This window comes from Camelus ferus, chromosome 1 (assembly GCF_009834535.1).
Source record: "Camelus ferus isolate YT-003-E chromosome 1, BCGSAC_Cfer_1.0, whole genome shotgun sequence".
Lineage (NCBI taxonomy): Eukaryota > Metazoa > Chordata > Mammalia > Artiodactyla > Camelidae > Camelus > Camelus ferus.
Window position 1 is genome coordinate 85,802,758 of NC_045696.1, and position 23,895 is coordinate 85,826,652.

The following is a 23,895-nucleotide window of genomic DNA, read 5'->3' on the forward strand; positions in this document are numbered from 1 at the left end:
TTTTTTACAGGCTTTCAGAGCTCATGTAGCTTTCCCAGATTTCTTCAGGAATTCCACAGCAGAGTGGTGGGCCAGGGAAATTATAGATTTCTACAATAATCAGATGAAGTTTGATGGCTTGTGGATTGTAAGTAGCCTTTGAGCATTTTACATTTTAAGTGTAGTGATTATGCAAAATTCTTACTAGATTCTAATAATATTAAAGTATTCTTTGTGAAAATTAGCTCACTCGTTTTTTTTTCTGTAGAACTTTCTTATGCAAAGGTGTGCGATAAATACAGTTTTAACAATTTAATTTGTGTATACGGATGCTATTTCCTGAATATTAAAGTTGAGTATTTCCAATTTGACCAGGAAACCAAAATAGCCTCTTTTTCTAATGATTCATAAATGCTTATAAACATATGTTATTTTATTTTCATTCAATGTAAGAATAAATGTCACACTCAACTGTCAGTCTTTGATGTAAGAAATCATAATCTCTTACAAATGTAGCAAAATCATTTGTTAAACAATCTCCTAATTTGAGGTTTAACTTTAAAATGTTATTAATAAGATTTTTGATAAGATAATTTTGAGATAGCATAAAAAGAATTTACGATATCACAAGTAAATGTTTAACACAGGAGGTTTTACACAATACTTCTCTAGATTTTTGAACATGACATTTCTACTCTTGATTTTTCAACACGTATGCATTAAATTACTTACCTTTTTAATTAAATAAACTTTATAGAGGCACTGTCATTTGCAAGCCTTGAGGATGTGAAAATGGATAAAGATTTTTTTAATTAATGAGAAATACAGGCTTATTTTATGTATAAAGTTATGTACTATAAAGGATTCTATTAAGTATATCCCCAAGAATTATATCTGGATCCCCAAAAGATAACCTTCTTTATGATGAAAGAATCTCCTTTAAGTGGTAACTAATTTATATATTTACATGATAGTCCCTTTATATGTGGCTACTAAGATTCTGAAATGTATACTCAGTTAGAGATACTCTTTGAAGTTTTCTGTATTTGTAAACTGTATCTTGTGGTTTTAAAAAACACAAATTATTGTTTTAAAAAAATTGACACAAGGCTCCAGGGCAGAAGTGGAGGGAAGGACATTGGGAAACATACACTATTATAACTTAATTTTATGTCTAGAAACATAGAAAATAATTCACTTTCATACGTAGATTTTATCTACAAAGAAAAACAGGACATTTTGTTTTCTCAAAAGAAGATGTGAATTGTATACAAGCTGAGAAACACCGAGCCTAAACTAAATTCTTTAGTATTGTTGAGATACCTTATATTTCTGTTCTTTAGAATAGTAAATGAGCTATTATTCAAATATGCTACGTTAATTTACTGGTTTCTAAATTAGTTCTTTTTAGAAGATACGCCCTAAATTTGTTTTTTGTTAACTTTTCTTTCTCTTTTTAAGGATATGAATGAACCATCAAGTTTTGTAAATGGAACAACTACTAATCAATGCAGAAATGAAGCGCTAAATTACCCACCTTATTTCCCAGGTATAATATTGCTGTTATACCGTTGAAGTTATCTTGTTATTATTATTTATTAATCAGCTTTGTATCCCTGAAAAACTGCATCTGGAACTTAGAAAATATGGATCAAAAGATAGTATTGTTATAGCATTTGCCTGGCTGTTTACTCCAGGGCTTTATGTTACCAAATGGATTTTTTAAAAAATCTATTTAATCAATATTTCTCACTTAAATGCAAAAAATGTAGTAGACTTTTAGGAGTACACTAATTTTTCAGGTTTTTATAAATTCATATTAGTTAGTAACATTTTGGGTAATATAGTAAAGTTTTGTACATATTTTTCAGTCACAGTTACAACTGCAATCATTTTTTTCATATATAATCAGCATAGACAAAGTGCACAAATGGTTAAAAAAATCAATATTTTCAAACAATGATTGTTTTGCCAAAATATCTTATAGTTACAATTTACACATTCCAATATAGATAAAGTTTTATAATATTTTTTTTAAATTAATTTTTCCCAGAACTTACGAAAAGAACTGATGGATTACAATTTCAGAACCATGTGTATGGAAACCGAGCATATTCTTAGTGACGGATCATCCGTTTTGCATTATGATGTTCACAATCTATATGGATGGTCACAAGTGAAACCTACTTATGAGTAAGCAGTCTTCACGATTATTCTTTCTATTACCTTTTAGATGTTAGATATAATGTTACCTACTTTAAGACACCTTCCTGCTGACCTTATCTTGCTTGGTCCCTTATGGCACTGAGAATAATTGTGCTTTTCTCTCTCTCTCTATCATTGTTTTATATTTTCATCCCAACTCAACAGAATACTGAGCCATTTAACTTTGTTCCCCAACATGTACTTAGCTCATAGCAGGTGCTCAGTGAATAATTTTGAATGAATAATTGAGTGAATACTATATAATTTGATGTCATTAATTAAAACATGAAAGCTTAGCTAAGCCTGTTATTTCAATCCATTATGAACGAATTAGAATGTGTCCATGACCTTGATCTCAAACTTTAATATCCATGTTAAACAAGCTCTTATATGAGGCTGATGATGGAACACAAGCCATTCTTTGCGAATCAAGTCTGTATTAACACTGTACAATAAAATTTTCTGCAGTGATAGAAATGTTCTGTAATTCTGGATTGTCCAGTATGGTAGCCACTAGCCATATATGGCTGTTGGGTAATATGGCTAGTGCGACTCAGGAATGGAATTTTTAAATTTTATTTAGTTTTCATAAATTTTAGATAAATAACCCCACATTGCTAGTGGCCACCGTATTACACAGTACAGCTCTAGATCACTGATTCTTAACTCCACATTGCAACCAATTGGAGATTTTTTTGATAAATGCTAATTTAATTGGTCTATATTATAGCCTAAGCATCTGAAGTTTCAAAAATTCTCCAGGTGGTTCTAATGAGTATCCAGGATTGAAAACTGAAGTTGGGGAAAGAATGTAATGCCTTTTTGAGTAAAGAGTATGGGTAATATTTTCTCATTTAGTGAAACATGCTTATCTTATTTTAAGCATCAAACTCTTTTCAACCTACAATGAATAAATTATTTAAGATATTATTACATAAATTAATGAGTACAGATTTGTTTACTGGTTCACAATGTAAGGGCACCAAGATCATGCAGAAAGACTAGGAAATGTCATTTTTAAGAGTAAACAAACTGGTCTTCAACAGTGCCATTTTACTAGGGCAGATGTTTCTTAAATGGGACAATTAACCCTACTGGAACCTATTATTGGAGCACAATTATCATCAGCTGACCTCACTTTACGATAAAACTATAGATATTAAAAGTAACAAAAATACTGAGAAATGACTGATGACCCCATTGGCAAAACTAATGTATTTAGAAAGGAAAGTATGTAGTTTAAGGGAAAATTGAAAGAACATATTTTCTTCACAGAGGGCGGTAAATTGAATGTCTGGAGCACACTACGAAATCTAGCATGGGTCCTGAGACATTGTGGGATGCTTAGCAAATTTAAGTGAATCAATTATTATCCTACAACAACTATCAAAATTGTATAAATAAATTCAAGGAAAGAATAACAAAATTCTAAGGAGTTGAATTTAGTGATGTTTAAGATCCATTTTTAACTCTTAAATAACATTATAAGGAAGATATCAGTACAATCCTCCAAAGAACATCCCTTTAATAGTGTTAATTTTTCTCCTGTCTGTAAAATTTTCCAGTAAAAGTTTAACCTTATTTGTTGTTTAGATTGAACAGATTAATGAATTTTAAATGTTGAGCTTAATTGCCCACTTTATGCATAGCCATAGACTTTTCATAAGTTTTAGAGATTAAATATAGTCATTATATGTTTAAGAACCTTGAAAAACATAAAGGGGTGCTATAAATAAATTAAATTCACATTTAGGCAAATTATGGAGAGTAAAGACTTTTTATCATTGGAAAAAACTGAAAGGATTTTAAAATATATTTTTCCTTAAAGTTATTCAGACTAATATTTTATTGTTCTTTTTTGTGACTCATTTTTTGTTTCTCAAAACTGGAACAAATTTGACATTCAGCTAGTTCTTGTTATTGTGCTCTTTATTTAACATGAAACAAACAAGCAAACCAAGGAAAGAACAGTAGATAAATAATCAGCCTAAAAGATTCAAACAGTTTTATAGAAAGAACCTTGGATATCAGTGGCAAATGGAAAAGTTTCATATATAAATCCCATATAAAGTTTTCAGTCTTCAGTTGGTCTCTTTTTTTAATTTAAAATTTAGTGTTGTACTGAAGTCTATGCTTCAAATGTAGGGAGAAATAAATTTTTAAAATTTCAAGTTGTGTGTTCAAATTTGAGATAATATTCAGGGATTATTTAGCTATGTAATCTGTATTTTCATCTTCAACAGTACCTTGAATGACTCTAGAAAATTCTACATATTTTTCATTAGAGATGACATAGAAAAATCAAAATCATTGACCCTTTTGGAAGTTCTGGTGGGGTTAAATATATAATTTTTAAGTAAATGCCTAAAATTTTTGTCATTGCAATCTAGAGTTAAATTTAAAAGTTAATAGATACAAACTCTTTTCTCACATATTCCTATAGACTGGCTTATTTAGTATCTTGGAAAGTTATATTGCTTTTCTATGTTTAGTACATCTATCTACCTGGAAAAATGAGGTGCTTTTGCAATTTTTTTTAACAAAAAATAGGACTAGTGTAGATAAAAACAAACATGATGCAGCTCACTGTCCCACTTATTTGAAAGTTACAGCTGCAACTTTCTCTTACTTAGCTCTTAGTAAACTGAAAAAATACTGAACATGCCTCTTAAATAATACTTCCTGATTAATATGGCTGAGTGGAACACTGATATAGCTGGTAACAGTGTTTTTAAAAAATGAGATCTGAACCCTTAAAACTATTTCTGTGGTTTAGCCTTTCACATTCTTCTCACTAAAGGACATTTCAAATTTAAATTTTACATATACACTCAAAAACAATGGAAATATTTCAACATACAAAAAGCTTGCTATCCAACTCTAACACTAAAACTAAAATTACATTTTCTGATCTAATAGTGAGTCTCTTTGAGATGAGAAATTGGCAAATTACTATTTCTAATGGATAATAAATATATAGTACTAATTTTTTGCTAAGAATGATTTTTAAAGTCTTTGATTTTCAAAGAGATATTTGAAATAAATATTGAGAAAAACCTTCTTGTAATAACTCTCTTTTCTTTGAACAATACTGGTCAATATTCTAAAATAATTTAGTATCACTCAATGAGAAGTATCTCAGGTGTATTTACCAGTTGATTTCATCAATAATTAAAAGCAAGAATCAATTAAATTATTTTGAAATTATTATCTTTAGTAACCATGACAAAAGTAAAGGTATTTATTTACTGTAAGAAGCTTTAAAGTATGTTTTCAAATTTTCAATTTCATATTCACCTTTCACATCATCCACTTTTGTAATATGCGTGTATAGTTTTCTAAAAATCACTTTTTCCTTTTTGAAGGACTTTTTCCAGTAATTTGAGATACTTTTATAATTTTTATAATACTTTTCAAAAAATGCTCATGTAGACAGTTATAAACATGCAATAAAAATGCTTCTGTAAACAACATTAAAATTCTTTCTGTAAGGTAAATTTTCCAAAGTCAGCTGTTAACAGAGAGCAAACTTTCTTATGGTTTCTTAAAATTAAATTAAGTTCATTGTGACTAAACCATTTGTACAGGTGGAACATATCGGAAATATTAACAAAATATTTATAGTGACAAAATTTTAAATTACAGTTTTAGTGATAGCAAGTGATTTCTCAAATAAGAAATACTCTGTGATGGGTTACAAAGATTTTTCTAATACTAGAGGTGAGATTCCTCCTACAGGAAAATTATTGTGGAAATATTTTATGCAGAATTCTTCTTAATCAGAAATCTAAGAAGGCATAGTTTAGTTATTAATTTAAAGCCTTAGTGAAGATTTTTTTTGCAAAAGTAAGACATACAGCAGAAGAAAAATCCTTCAAGAGTATTTATTTCTTGCATGTGGACATTAAGAATTTGAGATAACTCTACTCTTGTAAACAAGTTTTAGTATTAGTTAAATAAAATGAATTTTTTTGCAAATTAACTTAACTTAGAATATATGATTCCATGCACATTTTAGATTGATCATCAATTTTTTATTACCTATATAAATATACATTCATTCTTGTTAAATGTCTGCAAATATATGTGATTTATATTAAATACATTATTGTTCCTAAATTAACTAGATCTTTTATATTTGCTATAAAATTGAAGCAGTGAAGATGGTTTTCTTGTATGATCTTTTTAAAGAAACACATATATGCAAGTAGGAAATTTTAAGTTAACAAATGCAGTTTTGTCTCATTATCAACAAACGGTTCAATATATCAAATATGTGTGTTTAAAATATTTGCAGTTTCCTGTAGTTTTGAGATATTCATTAATTAAAAAATTTCTTACGCTGCTGTTATATGCCAAGCACTGTATTAAGTGTAAGGGATACAAAGAAGATTAAAGCAGCCCTTAACCTCATGAATCTCAAGGTCTCATTGAAGAAGCTTTATATATAAACAAATCGGTATAAACACTGTGATCTGTCTTTAACAAGGAAATGATTAGATATAGTTGATAACATGTTACTGGGTTACAAATCAGCCTAGTTAGGTATTTGAAGTATTTTCTCCTGATAAGTTCTGTAGTCCTTATTGATATACAATTTTTTTTAGTAATATAAAAATAAACATTTTATTTCTGATTAATATAATAGTGAAAAAATTTTATTTTGGATACTTTTATAATTGTAATATCAGAAACATAATTACAGCTAATACAGATAATATAAAATAATGCATTATTGCCTCATTCTCAGCACTAGAATATATTTTAAAATAAATAATGAATTAATAAAGTAGCTCTCCAAAGACTGAGGAGGGGAGAACAGAAAAATACATGATCTACTTTTAAACCCATTCTCTTGAGATCTGGCTTTGGACAAATTTTATGCTTGAAATAGAACAATTGCTTTTATTTTTAAGACCCAGGAAACCCTTGCTCTCTCTAAAGTACCCTCTAAAACAGAGAGTATTATAGCAAAGATTTTCTGCAGGGTAATACGGAGAATAAGTGTTAATAAGTTATAGTTGAGAAGCACTGCAACAATTAATAGAGCCTAAATCTTTATTCGAGAGAACATTTTTAAGTAGAATAAACTGAGTTCATTAAAAAAAACTCACATTATAATTAGTTGATTTGAAAATATCAGTAGTTGACTTAATTTGTATTCACTGAGCAAATAAATAAAGGCCACTTAGGCATGTCACTCTGGTAAATGTTGGAAGGGAAGAAAGATGTCCTTCATGCCTGTGAGGATTTTTTAGTGTAATGAGAGAAAACTCAATTATAAAGAGCTAGTTGTAATAAGAGACAGCATAGACAGCAAAAATCAAATCCTTTTTTCTTTAATGAAATGGTCCTAAGTAGAAATATCTGAAGAAAATACCTCATGTAAAAACTTACAGATCCTCTCCATCTATATTAGTGCACTGCAGAAGGCAACTGGCAAAAGAGGAATTGTTATTTCTCGTTCCACTTATCCTACTGCTGGACAATGGGCGGGACACTGGCTGGGAGACAACTATGCAAAATGGGACAGTTTGGACAAATCTATCATTGGTATGTGAGAGCCACCATCTTTATCATTCTTCTTTTAAATTTAAATTTAAATTCTTTTAAATTTTCTATTAGGTACTCACTTTTGCTAGTTCATATACTTTGTAAGTCCTTCTCTGAGATATGCTTTTGGCATCATATTTTATGACAAATAGCATTATGAAAAGGCAGTGGGCCAGAAAGCAGGACCTGGGGTGCTGTGTAGAAGTTAATGATATCCAGCTAGTTTATGTTGAGAAAATAATTTCATCCCTTTTGGTCTCAATTTCCCTGTTGGAAAGAGTAGAAACTGGAAAATATATAGAGGTAAGAAGAAATTCTAGATTCTAGGGAATAAGAATCACTCATAGATGCTAAAGTATGAAACATTTCATACCAAATTTTGAAAGTTTTCTGAAAGTGGTCGATTAAAGAGTAAAGAAAATAAAGTATCAAAGGAGAAATGGATTCTTTTCTGTTTCAGATCTAGACTTAAAAATACTTTACTATTTATATTAGAGTTCAAGGAAAACAATGTTTAGAAATATTCCTTTAAAATAAGAGCTGTGAAATCACATGCATTCTATTTTATTAAAGTAATCATTCCTTATAGGAGTTCGTCTAACAAGGATAATTCAGTGATGAGACCTATGGTTAAATGATAATAGAGACAGCCTAAATTTATTTTAAAAACAGAACCAAGGAAACCACTAAGACTTTCTTCTCATACTGTAATGTGTCCATAACAGTTTTGTGGTCTAAATGTGACATCTTGAAAATGTCAAGGAAGCGATATCGTGTCTTATTTTTATAAATGCCATTAACACTATAAAAAATATATATATAAATTTCATTAGAAGAAATATTAGAAAAGTATATTAATAATCTGAAAAATGTTTCATTGAATTAGTGGTCAGTATTAGAAATAGAATATACCAAAATCAGGAAAAAGCAAATGTTAAAATATATGAAGTAGTGGCTTTCTACAAGTTTATTCCTCTTTTTTTTAAGGTATGATGGAATTTAGTCTTTTTGGAATGTCATATGTAAGTATCTCTATTCCTTTTATGTTTATCACTTGTTAATATTAGGGAACAAACTGTACAAATTAATTAAATGTAACTATATTTTAGACTGGAGCAGACATCTGTGGTTTCTTCAACAATTCGGAATATCAGCTCTGTGCTCGCTGGATGCAACTTGGAGCATTTTATCCATATGCAAGAAATCACAACGCTGCGTTTACTAGAGTACGTAATTACTGCGTTTATTCTCACTCCTTTCGCCCCACTAACCTTAAACATTTTTTAATAGAATTCACCCTTCCTGGATGATCTGGAGATGAATGCTTTGAATCTCTTTACATTTACTGAGGGTCATCTGAGCCCATCACTTTGAGAAATTTCTGACTTGGGTTCGACTTGGTTAGCTTGCATACTTACTATTGTTCTGTGTAACTTCGGAGTAGCCTGGGGCAGTGGGGGTGAAAACTGCTTCTGCAGATTCTTAACAAGCTGGAACAGAAAAATTAAGAAACCAGTTTCAAACCAAATAATTAGAAATGAAAAGTCATTTGAAATACTAGTATCAGTACATGAAAGGGGCAGAACTAAAAGCATATGTTAAAAAAATGAGTTGATAAACTGAGGGAAAAAAGAAGGAAAAGGGAATCATGACAAGTAATTTCTGTGTGGTGGCACAACTATGTACTTTATTAAACTGGAGGAACTTTGGAATGAAGAAGAGACAATAATAAAAATTATGGAACAGTATAAGCAGTTACAAGCATTAACTTTCAGTGAAGAATTGTAGAAGAAAGATAAATTATCAGAACACACCTTATGGGAGAATTGTAGACAGAACTGGTCTTTTACGGAGGGTTCTAGCCATTGTAAAGTGAATGGTAGAGCGCATCACGTGCTGTGAATTCTTCATGTCGCCCTGGGAAATTTTGGAGTAAAAGGGAGAATTTATACTAGAAAATGAAAAGATAAATGAAAATTTATACAAGGTTAGAAGGCAGTATGGGACCACCCTTTGGAAGAATTTGAAAGTTGGGCAATAGAGACAAAACCTGAGGGGACAGGAATATTTTAACAGGAAAACTTTATGTCAATAATGCAGTTTGGAAAGCTGTATTGTTGGGAAATTGAGGCATTCGTCAACACAATCCTGAACAGGGATTCATTCAAGAAGAATTTATTGAAAATCTATTATTTAATATTTATAATATCCATGCCCTAATGATTTATAGAATGTAGGAAGGATAGAGATGATAGATAGATAGATAGATAGATAGATAGATAGATAGATAGGTAGATAGATAATAGATAGATAGATAGATAGATAGATAGATAGATAGATAGATTTAACAGCAGGTGCAAATAAATCATACAAGGGAAAACTAGACTATGCTAAAATGATTGGGATTTATGGGGGCTATGTTTTCAAAAGAGTGCTCAGGAAGTCCTCTTAGATGAACTGACATTTTCATTAGAGCAGACTTGAGTTGAGGAGAGCAACAAATATAAATACATGGGGGAGAAGAATTTCATTGTGGGAACAAGTGAAAGACACCAAGATGGGAATGTGGCTGGAGTTTTTGAGATGATCAGATAGGCGAGAGAAGACTGAGAAAGTATTTCTGAATAAAAATCTACAGAACAAAAGCCTCAGTGTAAGTTTATGAGGTAACATAATTAAATTTAAAAATGTATGGTTTAGAATTAAATGCTCGTTTCAACATGTTAAAACTAGAATAATATCAGCAAAGTCAGTAAGCAGCAGTTACGATCTTGGCCTCTTTCTTCTGACCTGACTTTGAAACTGGTTAACAATAGGATCAGGTGTAGCTTAATAGTTCTTGGACCATTTTACTTTCAAAGTTTTGCCTATTCTAACATTACATATGCCAGTGATAAGTCAGTCATCATACAAGCTTTCTTACTGTTGAAATCTAGAAAAGTTGGACTCTGCATAGATATGATACCACAATAAAGGCTTCATTCCTAATGATAGAAATTTAAAAAAAAACATTGAAAGTGTTGCATGATGAAATTATGTGGCAACCGTGTTTGTTCTCCTTGTATAAATTAGAATATAAGATACTAGTCACTTTCTCTGTTATTTTTTAACCAATAAATATCAGCAACTTTTTTATAGTCTTTTACCTTTCCAGTATCAATTTTAGTCTTTTTACTTGCAGAATGTATTCCAGAGCAGACGTCGGCATGTTCTTTTTTCTTATCCAACATAAATTAGGTCCTCTCTTCCTCCTATGCTATTGACTCTTTAGTACCATAATTATCCATTTCTCGTGAGAACACACAATGCACTGGGTCACCATGATGAGCTCTGCATGTCTCTGTTTATTTCAATCCACTTTTGTGTATCCTCTGCTAGACTTTTCACCCCTACACTGAAAATCACCATAGTTGACAGTGTATTTGTCAGCTATACAGATGTGAACTGCTCTTTACATATGTTTACCTAAGTGAAATCAAGCCGTGGGCTTAATTTGCGTTGTCTTATTAAAACATTAATATTATTCTCTCTCTTTCCATTAGATGAGGTAGAAATACTACTCCATAAGATTTCTGTGAATAAAGTATAAAGCACATAACAATGAAATAAATTATTCCATACTTTTTATTCTTCAAATATGATTTGAAAATTATGATTTTAACAAGGACAAGAGCTTATGACTATTTCATTTTGCTTTGTTTCAGAGACAAGATCCTGCTTCTTGGAATGAAACTTTTTCTGAAATGTCAAGGAAAATTTTAAATATTAGATACACTTTACTGCCCTATTTCTATACACAGATGCATGAAATTCATGCTTATGGTGGCACTGTTATTCGACCCCTTTTGCATGAGTAAGTGCAAAATTCTTTTCCTAACACGGAGGGATAGCTTTCATTTAATTTACTCAATAATCACATATAGTACAACATAGAATATTCTAAGTCAGAAATTTTTTCATTTTTATTTTAGCATACACTTAGTATTGATAAACCAGTAAAAAATACACGGAATATTTACTCAAATTAAACAATAATATTCAAAGTAAAACTACCAAAATAATAAATTGATCAATATACCTTCTGTTCTAATAATAAGACAAAAGATCTAGATTTCTAAAAAAGAAAAAAAAAATCCTAGAATCAAAATATCCTGAGTAATCTAGCTACCATAATCCCTTCTTTATTTCTGGTAACATTTTATTAATCTCTTGCCTCTCTTATTTTCAGACTTTTCCTCTTTGTCTTCACCTTGTTAACTTTCCAGAATAGTTGGAGTATCAGCTCTGGTCTGAGTCCCCAGCCAGAAGCATTATTACTAACTATGCGCACTCGTCCTGTGGAGAACTTCTGGGACTTTGCTCCCATGGGAAGTTCTAGGAGTAAACCCAGCAGCCCAGTTTGGCATTAATCTCAGTTTAGAGTAAAACAAAACAAAAAAACCCCAGAAAAACAAACAACAAAAATGTGCACTTCCATTTCAATTAAAGAAAACAATGTGGACGTTTAATAGTGGCTATTCTCAAACTAGACAAAGCAGGTTTTGTTTTTTCTAGCCATTTATATCTCAAATCCAGAGGTATATGAACAGAAGAACCTTTAAGGACATATAAATCTATTGTTCAATGAGCTTAATTTACATAAATAAGCAAACTCTTTCTAAAGTTACCAAATAAAGATTCCTATCGCACACTTGTCTCACACTTTTCTCCCACAGTGCTTATAATTTTTGCTTCCTGGTTTGTTGGTCTTCTAATAGACAAAGTTAATATTTGAACCTATGAGTTCTCTTCGAAGATTTCTCATTCAGTTGGTCTTACATGTCCATCACAACTCTCTGCATTTTGTCAGGAACTTTAGTCATGGTCTAGATTTACTCATAAAATATTGTACTACTGCACATTGAACTCCAAGTGATACAACTATTCTTGATTTTTTATGGTTTGATTTTCATTTCAATCCACAAAAGTTCATACTGCAAAATCTGATTTTAATAATTATTTTATGGTCTTCAGAAGAGGTAGATTTATTTGATTTAATTATTTGTAAATATTTTGTCCAGGTTCTTCAATGAAAAGCCAACCTGGGATATATTCAAGCAGTTCTTGTGGGGCCCAGCATTTATGGTTACCCCTGTACTGGAACCTGTAAGTCCTACCACTTATTTTTGTTCACAAAATAATTTTTCCTTGGTTTATGTGTTTTTAATGACTATATCTTTAATTTCTAGTACGTTGACACTGTAGAAGGCTACGTCCCTAATGCTCGGTGGTTTGATTACCATACAGTAAGTAGTTAAGGAATTCTGGGGGATTGACTAAACAGAAATGGGTAACAGTTTGTTAACAGCCTGTTTATTAATGGCATAGTTATTTTCCTTTCCACTTAAAAACAGTAAGATATTTCTTGCTAATTACAGCTGGATCAAATTAACAGTGAAAGATAATTTATTCTGCCATAGTTGGTTATGTAGTCATTCATTTATTTTACCAACTAAACATAGAAATTGTACATTATGCACAAAACGTCATTGCCCTTTTACTAGATATGCAAAATGATCATTAAAAGTAATGCAGTCCTTCCAAGAATAATATATATGACGAGTCATAAATAGCTTCTGCGATTGATCAAAAAAACATACATTTTCTGCAAGTGAGCACCACAAAAACAGGTAGTGGTAAATTACTTTCAAAGTTTGCAGTCAACCAAGGAATAAGTATATATTGTAAGCAACTTGATTTCCTGAATAAATGTTTGTAGTTTTATTATGTTTTAAACTAAAGAATATATTATTTGATTTTATAAATGTGCCTCCTCAAGCACCAATATTGCTGATGACTCTTACTCCTTTTGTTCTTTCTTCTAACCCTCTCATTTCCAGGGCAAAGATATTGGTATCAGAGGAACATTTCATACATTTGCAGCTCCTTTATATGAAATAAACCTACATGTCCGTGGTGGTCACATCCTACCATGTCAAGAGCCTGCTCAGAACACATTTTACAGGTAAGTGAATAATTCACTTACGTGAGCTCATATTCGATTTTGAGATACATCATGCTAGAATTGTCAAGAACCAGGAAATGTCTAAGATTTTATCCTACTTCCAAGCTTATATGCTAGCCTGCCACAGTTTCATGGATGCTGGGGCAGAGACAAAGGCCTTTCTTACTCATGGCATAGCAAGAAATATGAGTTTCATGTTTGCTTCAGTTTCCTCTGTCCCCCAAGTTTCATGTGGGTGACATCGAGTGGCCCAAGTGGATGCTGCACATGCAGGAGATTTGTGTCACATGTAAAGAATGCTGCACGTTGGGAAACTCAGCTTTTTATTATAGGCTGTAAGCAAAAGCATCCGTTCTTTACTTTGAGGGGAGAAAAACTGTCATTGCCTCTGTATGCAAAATATATAGAAACTTGAAAGATTCATAGAAAATTATGTTCAAACATGATAGGAATGTTTCCCAGGCTAAAATACCAACTGAAACTTAATATCCTCTGTAAAAATATGCAAAGGTATTGGTAAATAAATGTCTTGTATTTTAAATGGCTACCTCACCTAGGACTTAATCATTTTTTCTGAGTCTGATCTACGGAAGGAAATATTAATTACTTTATGAAACATGATTTTTTAAAATGAACTTTTCTATAAGCTTTAAGCAAATATTGCTCAGAGGACTTCTCTTTCCCTCCATCTTTTCCAGTCTGCTTTTTCTGCCTCCATCAGTTCTGTGAAATATTCCCTGACTCGCTTTAGTCTATGAAATGTAGATATCCATTGACAATATCCCTGCTCCTTCAAACTACTAAATCCCCAGCTGTCCACAGAAGAACCAGACCTGTTTTTAGCAGCCCTGTCCCATATGAAGATGAAGGGTAACTCAGATTTTCTATCCATTACCATTTATAACTGATCATCTGCTAAGACCCTTTGTGTGGTATTCTCTCCCTCTCATTCAGCAACATGTCCAATCTACCAGGGATCATGGGTCCACTCTGTCTCCTGTGACTGATGTAAGAGTGACTCTCTTATCACAGTCAGAGTCTATTTCCACTGACTAAATTCCTGGCTTAGACAGATTCCAGAGGATTCAGTTTCTGTTCATCATCTTTTCTCATGCTGTACCCAGTCTCGTGGTGATGTACATGGTGACAGCCTCAGTTGGCATGAATAGACTCTTTCTATCTCCTGGAGCCACCCAGATCCATTTCTATCTACCTTGATATCAATTAAAGAGGAGGAAATGATTGTACCTGAGAAATGAGAGTTTCATGGAGGAGACCATTTGTAAGTTGTGCCTTGAATCCTTGTGTAAAGAGAGAGAAGTAGAGAGGCCATTTTGGGTGTGTATGTGTGGAAATTTTTCAATAGTAAGTAATACAGTACTATTCGGTCCATGGTTGGTTGAATCTGCAGATGTGGAAAAACTGGATATTTGGATTAATACCCATGTTGTTCAAGGGTCAACTGTATACACAGAGCAGAGTGAATGAAAGTTGTGAAACTCTTTTTAATCTCAGTTTACATATTTTGGAAAATTATGGGTTATACCAGGTTTTTAATGTTGCTAGTAAGATCTACTTATCTTTTACCTCAGTGACTATGAATTAAAATACATAGATACCTGCATGCTAAGGCATGCTGACTTTTTTACATGGAAAATACAAAGCTGCTGTATAGATTGGAACTCTAGATATTTTGGATATTTTAGAAGACTTCCATAGCAGTACAGCCTTCAACATTTGTGATTGGAAAAGGGAACACAATGTGTCTGAGAAATCCTTTCTTAGCCATATGAGGCTGTCAAACCCAATCACTTGTATCCTGAGCATGAAAGCAGATATTTAGTTCACAGGTAGGCCTGTTTGTAGGCACAGGCTTGGGAGGTGTTGTGCATTCCACAGATAGGACTTGCAACTATGTGGCTACTCCTCACATTCTTATTAACAGTTGCCAGTAATAATTCAGTGATTTATGCATGGAAATTTTCAGAAAGTTTAAGTTATATGAGATTGAAATATGTCATTAAAATAGTTTTATGTTAAATGTTCAATGGCAAGGTTACCTGAGAGAAGAATGAATATATCAAATAACTTACTATGGTTTTCATTATAAATGAGACCACTTCTGATTTGTTGCAGTAGGTGAACCCTTGAGATCAAAGACATGCATGATATCTTCTATGAAATATGAAGGATTCTATGGTTTATATCTTTTTCAATTAACTCATTAAAAAAGGAAACTCCTTTAATTTTTTTTGTCTAAAACAGTTTATATTCTCTTTAACTGATATTCTTATTTGTGTTTCTTTGGACACATAGATGGATGTCATATCATAACAAGACATATGCTAACTCTAGAAACATTGGTAAAATTATATTTCTTTTTTATAGTCGACAAAATTACATGAAGCTCATTGTTGCTGCAGATGATAATCAGATGGCACAAGGAACTCTGTTTTGGGATGATGGAGAGACTATAGGTGAGTGTTCCATTTAGGAGATAAATATGCTTGATAACATACATATTATCCCATTACTTTTATATTACCTATTATTATACTTTGGAAACTGAATAAAAAGCCAATAATATTATTCAAAGCTAAAAGAATTTAATAAATAGTTGAATCAACTTAAAAAATAGTGTTAAAATATTTGAAGACTTTCTTCTTATCGTAAATATATTTAATCCCTATGACCAATGTCTAGATAACTAAGAGATTTGTATGAGATTTGTATGTGTTCCCAGAGGCTGGTCCCCACGCTAGTCCCCACAATAGACACTCCATAGGTGTGAAGTCAACTAGCTGACGAGCCCTGTCCATGTGCACACATTGATGCACAAAGGATACCTCTAAAACATGAGATTGTTCAGAAGCAAAACTCTCTGTACCTTATAGCTATAGTTTTTGTTTTGTTTTATTTTGTTTTAATATTCATCAGTTTTTTACATGAACAGTTTAAGAATTTAAGTTTAAATCCTTGTTTATTCCATGGCTGTTCCTCAAGACCAGACTGAACTGCTAAACTTTTAGCAGTGTGTACTCTGCTGATCATTTGAGCAATGTGTGCTCTGCTACCTGGGGTAGTTTGTAAAGAATGCATATTCTGGGGCCCATCCAAATTCCATTAATTTGGGTAGAGGCCCAGGCATCTGTCTTTGAGTAAAATGCCCCCAGGTGATTATTATGCTGTTAAGTAAACACTGTTAGAGGATTAGTTTTACTGACTGCCATTAACAGTGCCAGCTCTACTAGATGGGAGTTTTGAACATTCTCCTGACACAAACCTTAGTCATAATAACTAACATCTGTGTGGTGCTATAGGGCAGTTCACTGCAATTTAAATAAATTATCTATAGATGAGAGATTTTTCATTAATAGCAAAGACATATGTCTTTCATCTTTTCAGGTAAATCATAGTTAATATTTTGCATCCATAAGAAGCAGTTTTCTATTAGTAAATAAAATATATCAGAAAGTTGATATAAGAATCATATGGTAGTGGGCAAGACTTAAAAAAAAAAAAAAACCTCTTCCTAGTATTTTGTGATTTAGAAGGTGAAGAACTCAACTGCTATTAGTTAAAATTCTATGCTTTCAGAGCCCTGAACTTCATTAATACATTAATTGAGGTTCTACAAAGTTTGCAGCCTTTTCTCCTCACTGGGCCCAGCAGATTCACTTTTAATTTGACTGCAATTTCCCAGGGGTGTAAAATTGAGTTATGCATAATTTTCATGCTTGTCTTGGGATGTCTGAATCTTACAATCTAACAAATTGAGTTAATTCATTTTAACAGTAAGGGAGACAAAGCTTCTCTTAGACTTTTTTCTCCAGCTCTTTCTCTCAAACTAAGATGAAAGAACTTGTTATGACCTTTGCCCTGTTGAACTTCATGGCAGATTTTTGTTTTATCACTGGAAAGTAAGTGAGCATAATTCATGTATTTCTCCATGATCTCTTTATGCAAGCATACACGATTGTTCTGGCCCATCATCTCTACTTTTTTGGTTTTATTTCACAATCTCAGTATATTTGTTACAATTAAATATGGAGATTTCAGCTAATCCCTTGAAATTTCTTGACTAAACAGCAACAACAGTATACAACAAGTGCTTGGTCTCTGAATTATTAGATCATTACAAGATTAGATTTATTCTTCTGCAAAGAAGTTTTCTCTCACAGCAAGCTTGCCAGTCTACTTGATAGACTAGATGATATCTAAATGGTTTCCTCTTTAAAGTATATTCATTATTTTTATGGAATATTATTGTTTGTTGACATATTCTTTCTCTTAAAGAAAATCAAAGAAAAAGTAAAGTTATTTTGAAATGAGTGTACATTAAGTCAATTTTGATTGTTCTAGCTTAGTAAAATATTAAATTGTCCTACTCATCTTAGTGAAATAGACATACACATACCCTTGACCAAGATCACGTATAGTATCTTTCTCTTATTCATTAAAAATAACAAAACTACTCATATCCTTTTAATAGCAGTCACTTTTGTTTTATCTCATAGATCTATACTTTAAAAATGGCTCTTAAAAACTTGTTATAATTATATATTTAAAAATTAAGATTAAAAATTTTGCCTCAAAACATGTTAAATAAGCCATGTCTACATTATTATATATAGAGAAAAAATATTTGGAGCAGAATATCATTTAATTTTAATGTAGGCAAAATTAGTCATAAATTAAGCAATTTTTTCAGGGAATTAATGAATACAGTGCTGGCATGTATAAGTGGAAAAGAAAATTAAAATTTAGGCTTTTTCAATGTTATCTTAACACTTGTTTTAATCATGCATTTGACTCCACTTTTACCTTTCTGTCTTACACATGCTTGTTTGGTTTTACATATGAACACAATCATAGAAGTCAGGGAAGACTGGACCTGAGTCCACACTTGATAATAATTAGTTTTTCACCTTTGGCCATTTATTTAACTTTTCTGAGACTCACTTTCCTCTTTCATACAGTGGGAATGATAATAATACACAACTCTTAGAGCACTGTAATAAAGTACTTAGAATTTGACAAATAGTAATACATTCTGGCTCTAAGATTATTTTTAAATTGATTTTAGATATGGTAAGATTGTATCTTATTTTAAAAGATGAATATAAACCCTATGTTTTATCAGTTTGGTTTCAATTCATATGTCAGTGCTCCTTGGACTGTGTTTGAACCAGTTATGTAAACTTAGAGAAAAATTAGATATGCTTTGATGGTAGTTGGTGCCCTTTGTACTATGAAAGAAAAGCAAAATATACTAGTATTTACTACAGTTTTTATTTGGAAATTTAAATACATCACTCTTTTGTTTTTCCTTTCTAGACACCTATGAAAGAAGCCTTTATTTCTTGGTACAATTTAATTTGAACAAGGTGTGTATTCATTACAGATCATTTATATGCAATTGTGTTAACTAATATTTGAAGTTTTATGCCATATTTTATATTTACTTTATATTTACATATTTTGTATATATTATATAACATATAGCTTTTCAAATATATGAATAAACAATTTGCTATACTATGAATACATTTTGGTTAACATACATGCTTTTAAAATATTTAACTGCTTTTGCTAGATGAAGGGTTTAAATTATCTCTTTGTCTTTTTAGACCACCTTGACAAGCAGTATACTGAAAAATGGTTACATAAACAAAAGTGAAATGAGACTTGGATATATCCACATATGGGGGAAAGAAAAGACTCGTGTTAGTGAGGTTAATCTCATATATAATGGAAATAAAGAGTCTCTTAACTTTATTGAAGACCCAAACCTGGAAGTAAGTGACATAAGAAAACATTTCTTTTTAAATGGAGCTATGTCTACATGAATGTTTTATATTTCTTAACCTTAAAGAAACATAATTATGGGTCAACTATGACCTTTCTTGTTTATTCATTTTCATTAAACTCCCATCTCTATTTCCATAGTATCATCCTTGGTAACTTATCATATAAATTAACTTAATGGCATCTATTTTGTAATTATCCTGAAACAAAGCAAAATTAAATTTACATTAAATCTCTAAATCATTTTTATCCTTTTATGGTAAAGTACCTCAAACCATAATAATTTTCAAAAACCAAATGTTCACATTTGAACATTTAATTTGTCTTAGATAAAATATATTTGAAAATTGTTGCAAAACTAATAAAATTGTATGTTAGCATCTGTGAATAATTTGACATGTGGGTGTATGAGAATATGATTCACACATTAAACAAAAAAATCAGAATTCATATGTTAAACTCCCTTTGCTAGTAATCATGAGCTTTTTACTTTGAATAAATAGTTTCAGGGCTTCTTTTTCTTTCCAATTAAATAAGAATATGCAAATAAACAATCTAAACTTCCAATCCTAAATTCTGTGAAAGTGGGCTTTAAAGAACATATATTCTAGAAACCAGCTGTTTTAAGTATTTGATCCAAATTTAAGGCTACATCTGCACTGCTAAAACTGTGTGAGTGTGTGTACACATACAAGCCTATTTGTGTTTAAAGTTGAATAAAAACAACTAGCGTTTAACCAACTAACCACTTCAGGTGAACTTAACTTAAAAAATAACTAGTTGTTTGGCTGACTGCAACTTAAAAAATAATAACTGTTTTGGACACAATTTTATGTTCTCATAAGTTATATTAAGATGTGAGAGTTGAACATCACCTGAGAAGCCATTTCTTGCAGTTGAAACTTAACACTTGTCTTATTGTTACCGCTGTTTTGTAGGCAATCAGAATTTCCCCTTTAATATGTAGCTTTTTCTTAATTACTACTTTGGCATTAAAATACTTTTATTTATTTAAATTCTATCAAGGTTAGGAAACTAGAGTTTTATATATTTAATGTCCTTCCAGGGTAAAATAAAAGTTGATAACCCAGCATCTCACCCCATTTTTCTTCTTTTTAAAATTTATAAATTTCCAAAGTAAGGGAATCAGTTATTTAGTCCAGTGATCTTATATAACAGACAAAGAAACTGCCCTTGAAAGAAAAATTAATTCCCCAGGAATAAATAGTCAATGATTATCAATCATAATTAGCAATCAGTTTTTTTGTTAAGCCCAGTGTTCAATGAGATTATAAAATGATGGTTTTCCCTATATTTTCTTGTTATTTACTACTACAATGGTAAAACATAAAGCTCAGAGTTTTTACCATAAAAATAAATAAATACAGTCAGCTGAACAATGTCAAGTAAGATATTTTAGCATATTAAGTATTGTTTCAAGTTAATTTTGACCAAAGATTTGGCATAAAAAACACCTTTATAGAGCAAAGTTTATCCCACTGCTTTCAAACACAGTCACAAAGGATTTTATGTATCAAGAATAAATTTTGTACAATGTCTCATTATCTCTATGATTTCAAAAGCAGATACTAATTTTAGTAACAAAGGAGCAGTCCTTTCTAAGAGCATTTGAATAAAACAAATATATATGAGCACCTACTATTTTCTAAGTTTTTGTAGATATATGGTGACAAGAGGGAGTGGTCAATTTCTTTCTCTATCCTGGTTGCCCTTCTCCTTGGATGTGGGTTAAATGCAAAGGATGATTTAATTGCTCTATCAATACAAATTTTAAAACATTTCCTAGTATGCCTTGTTGGTATCCGTATAGGTATTAAAAGCTATGTGGTTGTTTTTCACTTTTGATATAAAGGAAGAAGGTTAGGTTTTCGTGTAAGATGAATCAGCTTCAAACCTAGGTAACGGATATTAAGAAGATTATCAACCTTTTACCTTTTAAATTCTTCCACTATGAAGTATGGGAAATGCATCCAAAGATGCTTTGCTGTAGTAAAGAATACATTTTATAAAGCCCCCAAGAGAGTACCTGGCATTTGGTTAGCAGTAAAGGAATGTTGATTTTCTTCCTCTTCTCTTGCATATTTGATGACTGAATCTAAGCTTTCTGAGCTAAGGCACTGAGAGTCATGTGAGTGTATCAGAGCAATGGAAAAGTCTAATGAAATCATTATATTTTAAAAATATTACAGGAGATTGAGTACAGCTGCTTAATTGGTCACCTCCATACTTAGTCCCTTTATGGTCTCATACAGATTCTCTCCAGTGAAAGAAGCACACATATAATTGAAATCATTGGCAATAAATCAAGCATCTTAAAGCCCTTTGAGATTGATGTAAAAGAAAGCATATTTCTAAAATCTAAATTGTGTGTATAGATGACTAGATAATATTTGAGGGTGGAAAGCATAGGGATTTATGTAGCACAACTTATTAATAACTCCATATTTAGGAGTCATGGAGAAAGAGCAAAGTAACACAAATAAGATAATTGGTTACTAGTTTCAGTTTTTCATTGTATTTCAACAACCATTCTCCTTCTTCAAGATTTAATTTCATCATCTGTATAATGGATGGGTTGGGTGAGATTATTACTGAAATGGTTGTGAACTCTCTGGAATAAAAATTCATCAAAATGAAAAAGAAAAACAAGGTATAGCCTGTTTAGTTATAGAGCATTTATTTATGGAAATAGTCTTTGTTTAAAAAAAAAACACAGTTTTGAATAAACAATTAATTACCATTTTACTTTTTTTTTTTAGATATTAGATATTGATCTAAGAGTGAAGAATGTTACTCTAGATGACCCCATAGAAATCAACTGGTCATGAAGATCACCATCAGTCCCAGCTGTCAAAGGGAAATTAATAGGTGGATTTAAGTTTCACCATAGTTATAATTTTCCCTCTTCATTTGTTTCTTGTATTGTGTAAAAAATGATTTTTATAACATCTGTCTAAAGTTATTGCATACTGAATATCAACTTTAATACTAATTTTACTATATTAATATGGCTTAGATTCAATTTTTTAACATATTTAGTAGAATTTAATAGTTCTAATTACCTTTGCTAAGTATCAGCTAAAACTGTAAACTAGTTACTAAATATATATGTGTGTTAAAATATCATTAAAACAAGTGATTTTTAAATTAAGTGAAATTTTTGTGTAATTTTACATAATATCTTTTCAACATTTCATCGCTTTAAGTTATGTACCAATAATTGTCATCAGATTTAATTATTTTTAGTATGTATATTTAATTAGAAAACAAAATAAAATGTATATAAGCATATACAAGGTACATTTCTCTTTATTTTCCAAAAAGGAAATTGTCGTAAACAAATTACTATAGACCAAGTGGCTTAAACAGTAAACAGTTATTTCTCATAATTCTGAAAGCCTGGAATTTGAGATCGAGGTGCTGGCAGGTATGGTGTCCAGTGAGAGTCCTCTTCCTGGTTTGCAGACAGCCATCTTCTCCTTGTGCCATATACATATATATATAGTAAAAAATCAAATAATTATTCGATCAAATAATTATTGTCTTAATTACCCAGGGTTTTCACATTTTGTTCCTGATGTATGTTATTGCCATATCTGGTTAAGTTTTTTCTCCTATGATGTATGTCATTCATGTTTCTTAATGTCACTTTAGTAAGTATTTTAAAGCTTTTTGATATAACTTTGTTTACTATGGGTATGAATATTAGTTCATTTTTGTTATGAATATTAATAGTAGGTAGTGACCACTTACATCATTTTACTTTAGAAATGAGATTGCAATAAAATAGATTAACTGGAAAGAAAACATATTTATTATGGTATTTTAGTCCCTTTACACTGTGGACTTTGTATCTTGTTATCAACTAGTCTTTCATTTCTTATTAGTATGTTTGGGAAAACTTATAGCTCAGATGATCCTTGATCCTTGAAATATATGAATATGATATATGCAGCAAGTCACAATATATGATTTTGGGAATTCCATTACCACCATGCTCACCCATCAATGGCTTCTCTTTACTCTTAAGGTAGAAATAAAGCCTTCACATGAGCCCAAGGGCCTTCTGGAGCTGGTGTAAATCTATTTCTCCACACTTTCCTTTTGTCACACTGTCCTTCACTCTCCCTACTTCAATTACATTCACCTTCTTTGCGTTCCTAGAAATGCGACACTTCCTTCCACTTAAGACATTTGAACATTCTCCTCTCTTTGGACACTTCTTGTTCTCCAGGTAATAGCACATCTGGCTCCCTTTTCTTTCAGGTCTCTGATAATTGTCACCTTCTCAATGAGATTGTTCCTGACCACACCACTGCATTCCC

The 23,895-nt window shown here is 31.3% G+C and overlaps 1 protein-coding gene across 1 annotated transcript in view; it reads left to right on the forward strand.

The window, feature by feature from the left end:
- The window catches only part of SI (sucrase-isomaltase), an 85,177-nt gene extending 62,522 nt beyond the window's left edge, over nucleotides 1-22,655 (forward strand). The window contains 15 exon segments of the mRNA XM_006183825.2: nucleotides 11-127; nucleotides 1,441-1,528; nucleotides 2,033-2,058; nucleotides 2,060-2,172; nucleotides 7,604-7,737; nucleotides 8,725-8,759; nucleotides 8,847-8,963; nucleotides 11,442-11,590; nucleotides 12,798-12,882; nucleotides 12,966-13,022; nucleotides 13,617-13,741; nucleotides 16,130-16,218; nucleotides 19,079-19,128; nucleotides 19,372-19,539; nucleotides 22,330-22,655. Of these exon segments, the coding sequence (XP_006183887.2) occupies nucleotides 11-127; nucleotides 1,441-1,528; nucleotides 2,033-2,058; nucleotides 2,060-2,172; nucleotides 7,604-7,737; nucleotides 8,725-8,759; nucleotides 8,847-8,963; nucleotides 11,442-11,590; nucleotides 12,798-12,882; nucleotides 12,966-13,022; nucleotides 13,617-13,741; nucleotides 16,130-16,218; nucleotides 19,079-19,128; nucleotides 19,372-19,539; nucleotides 22,330-22,398 (1,422 nt within the window). The 3' untranslated portion in view covers nucleotides 22,399-22,655.
- The last annotated feature ends 1,240 nt before the right edge of the window (nucleotides 22,656-23,895 follow it).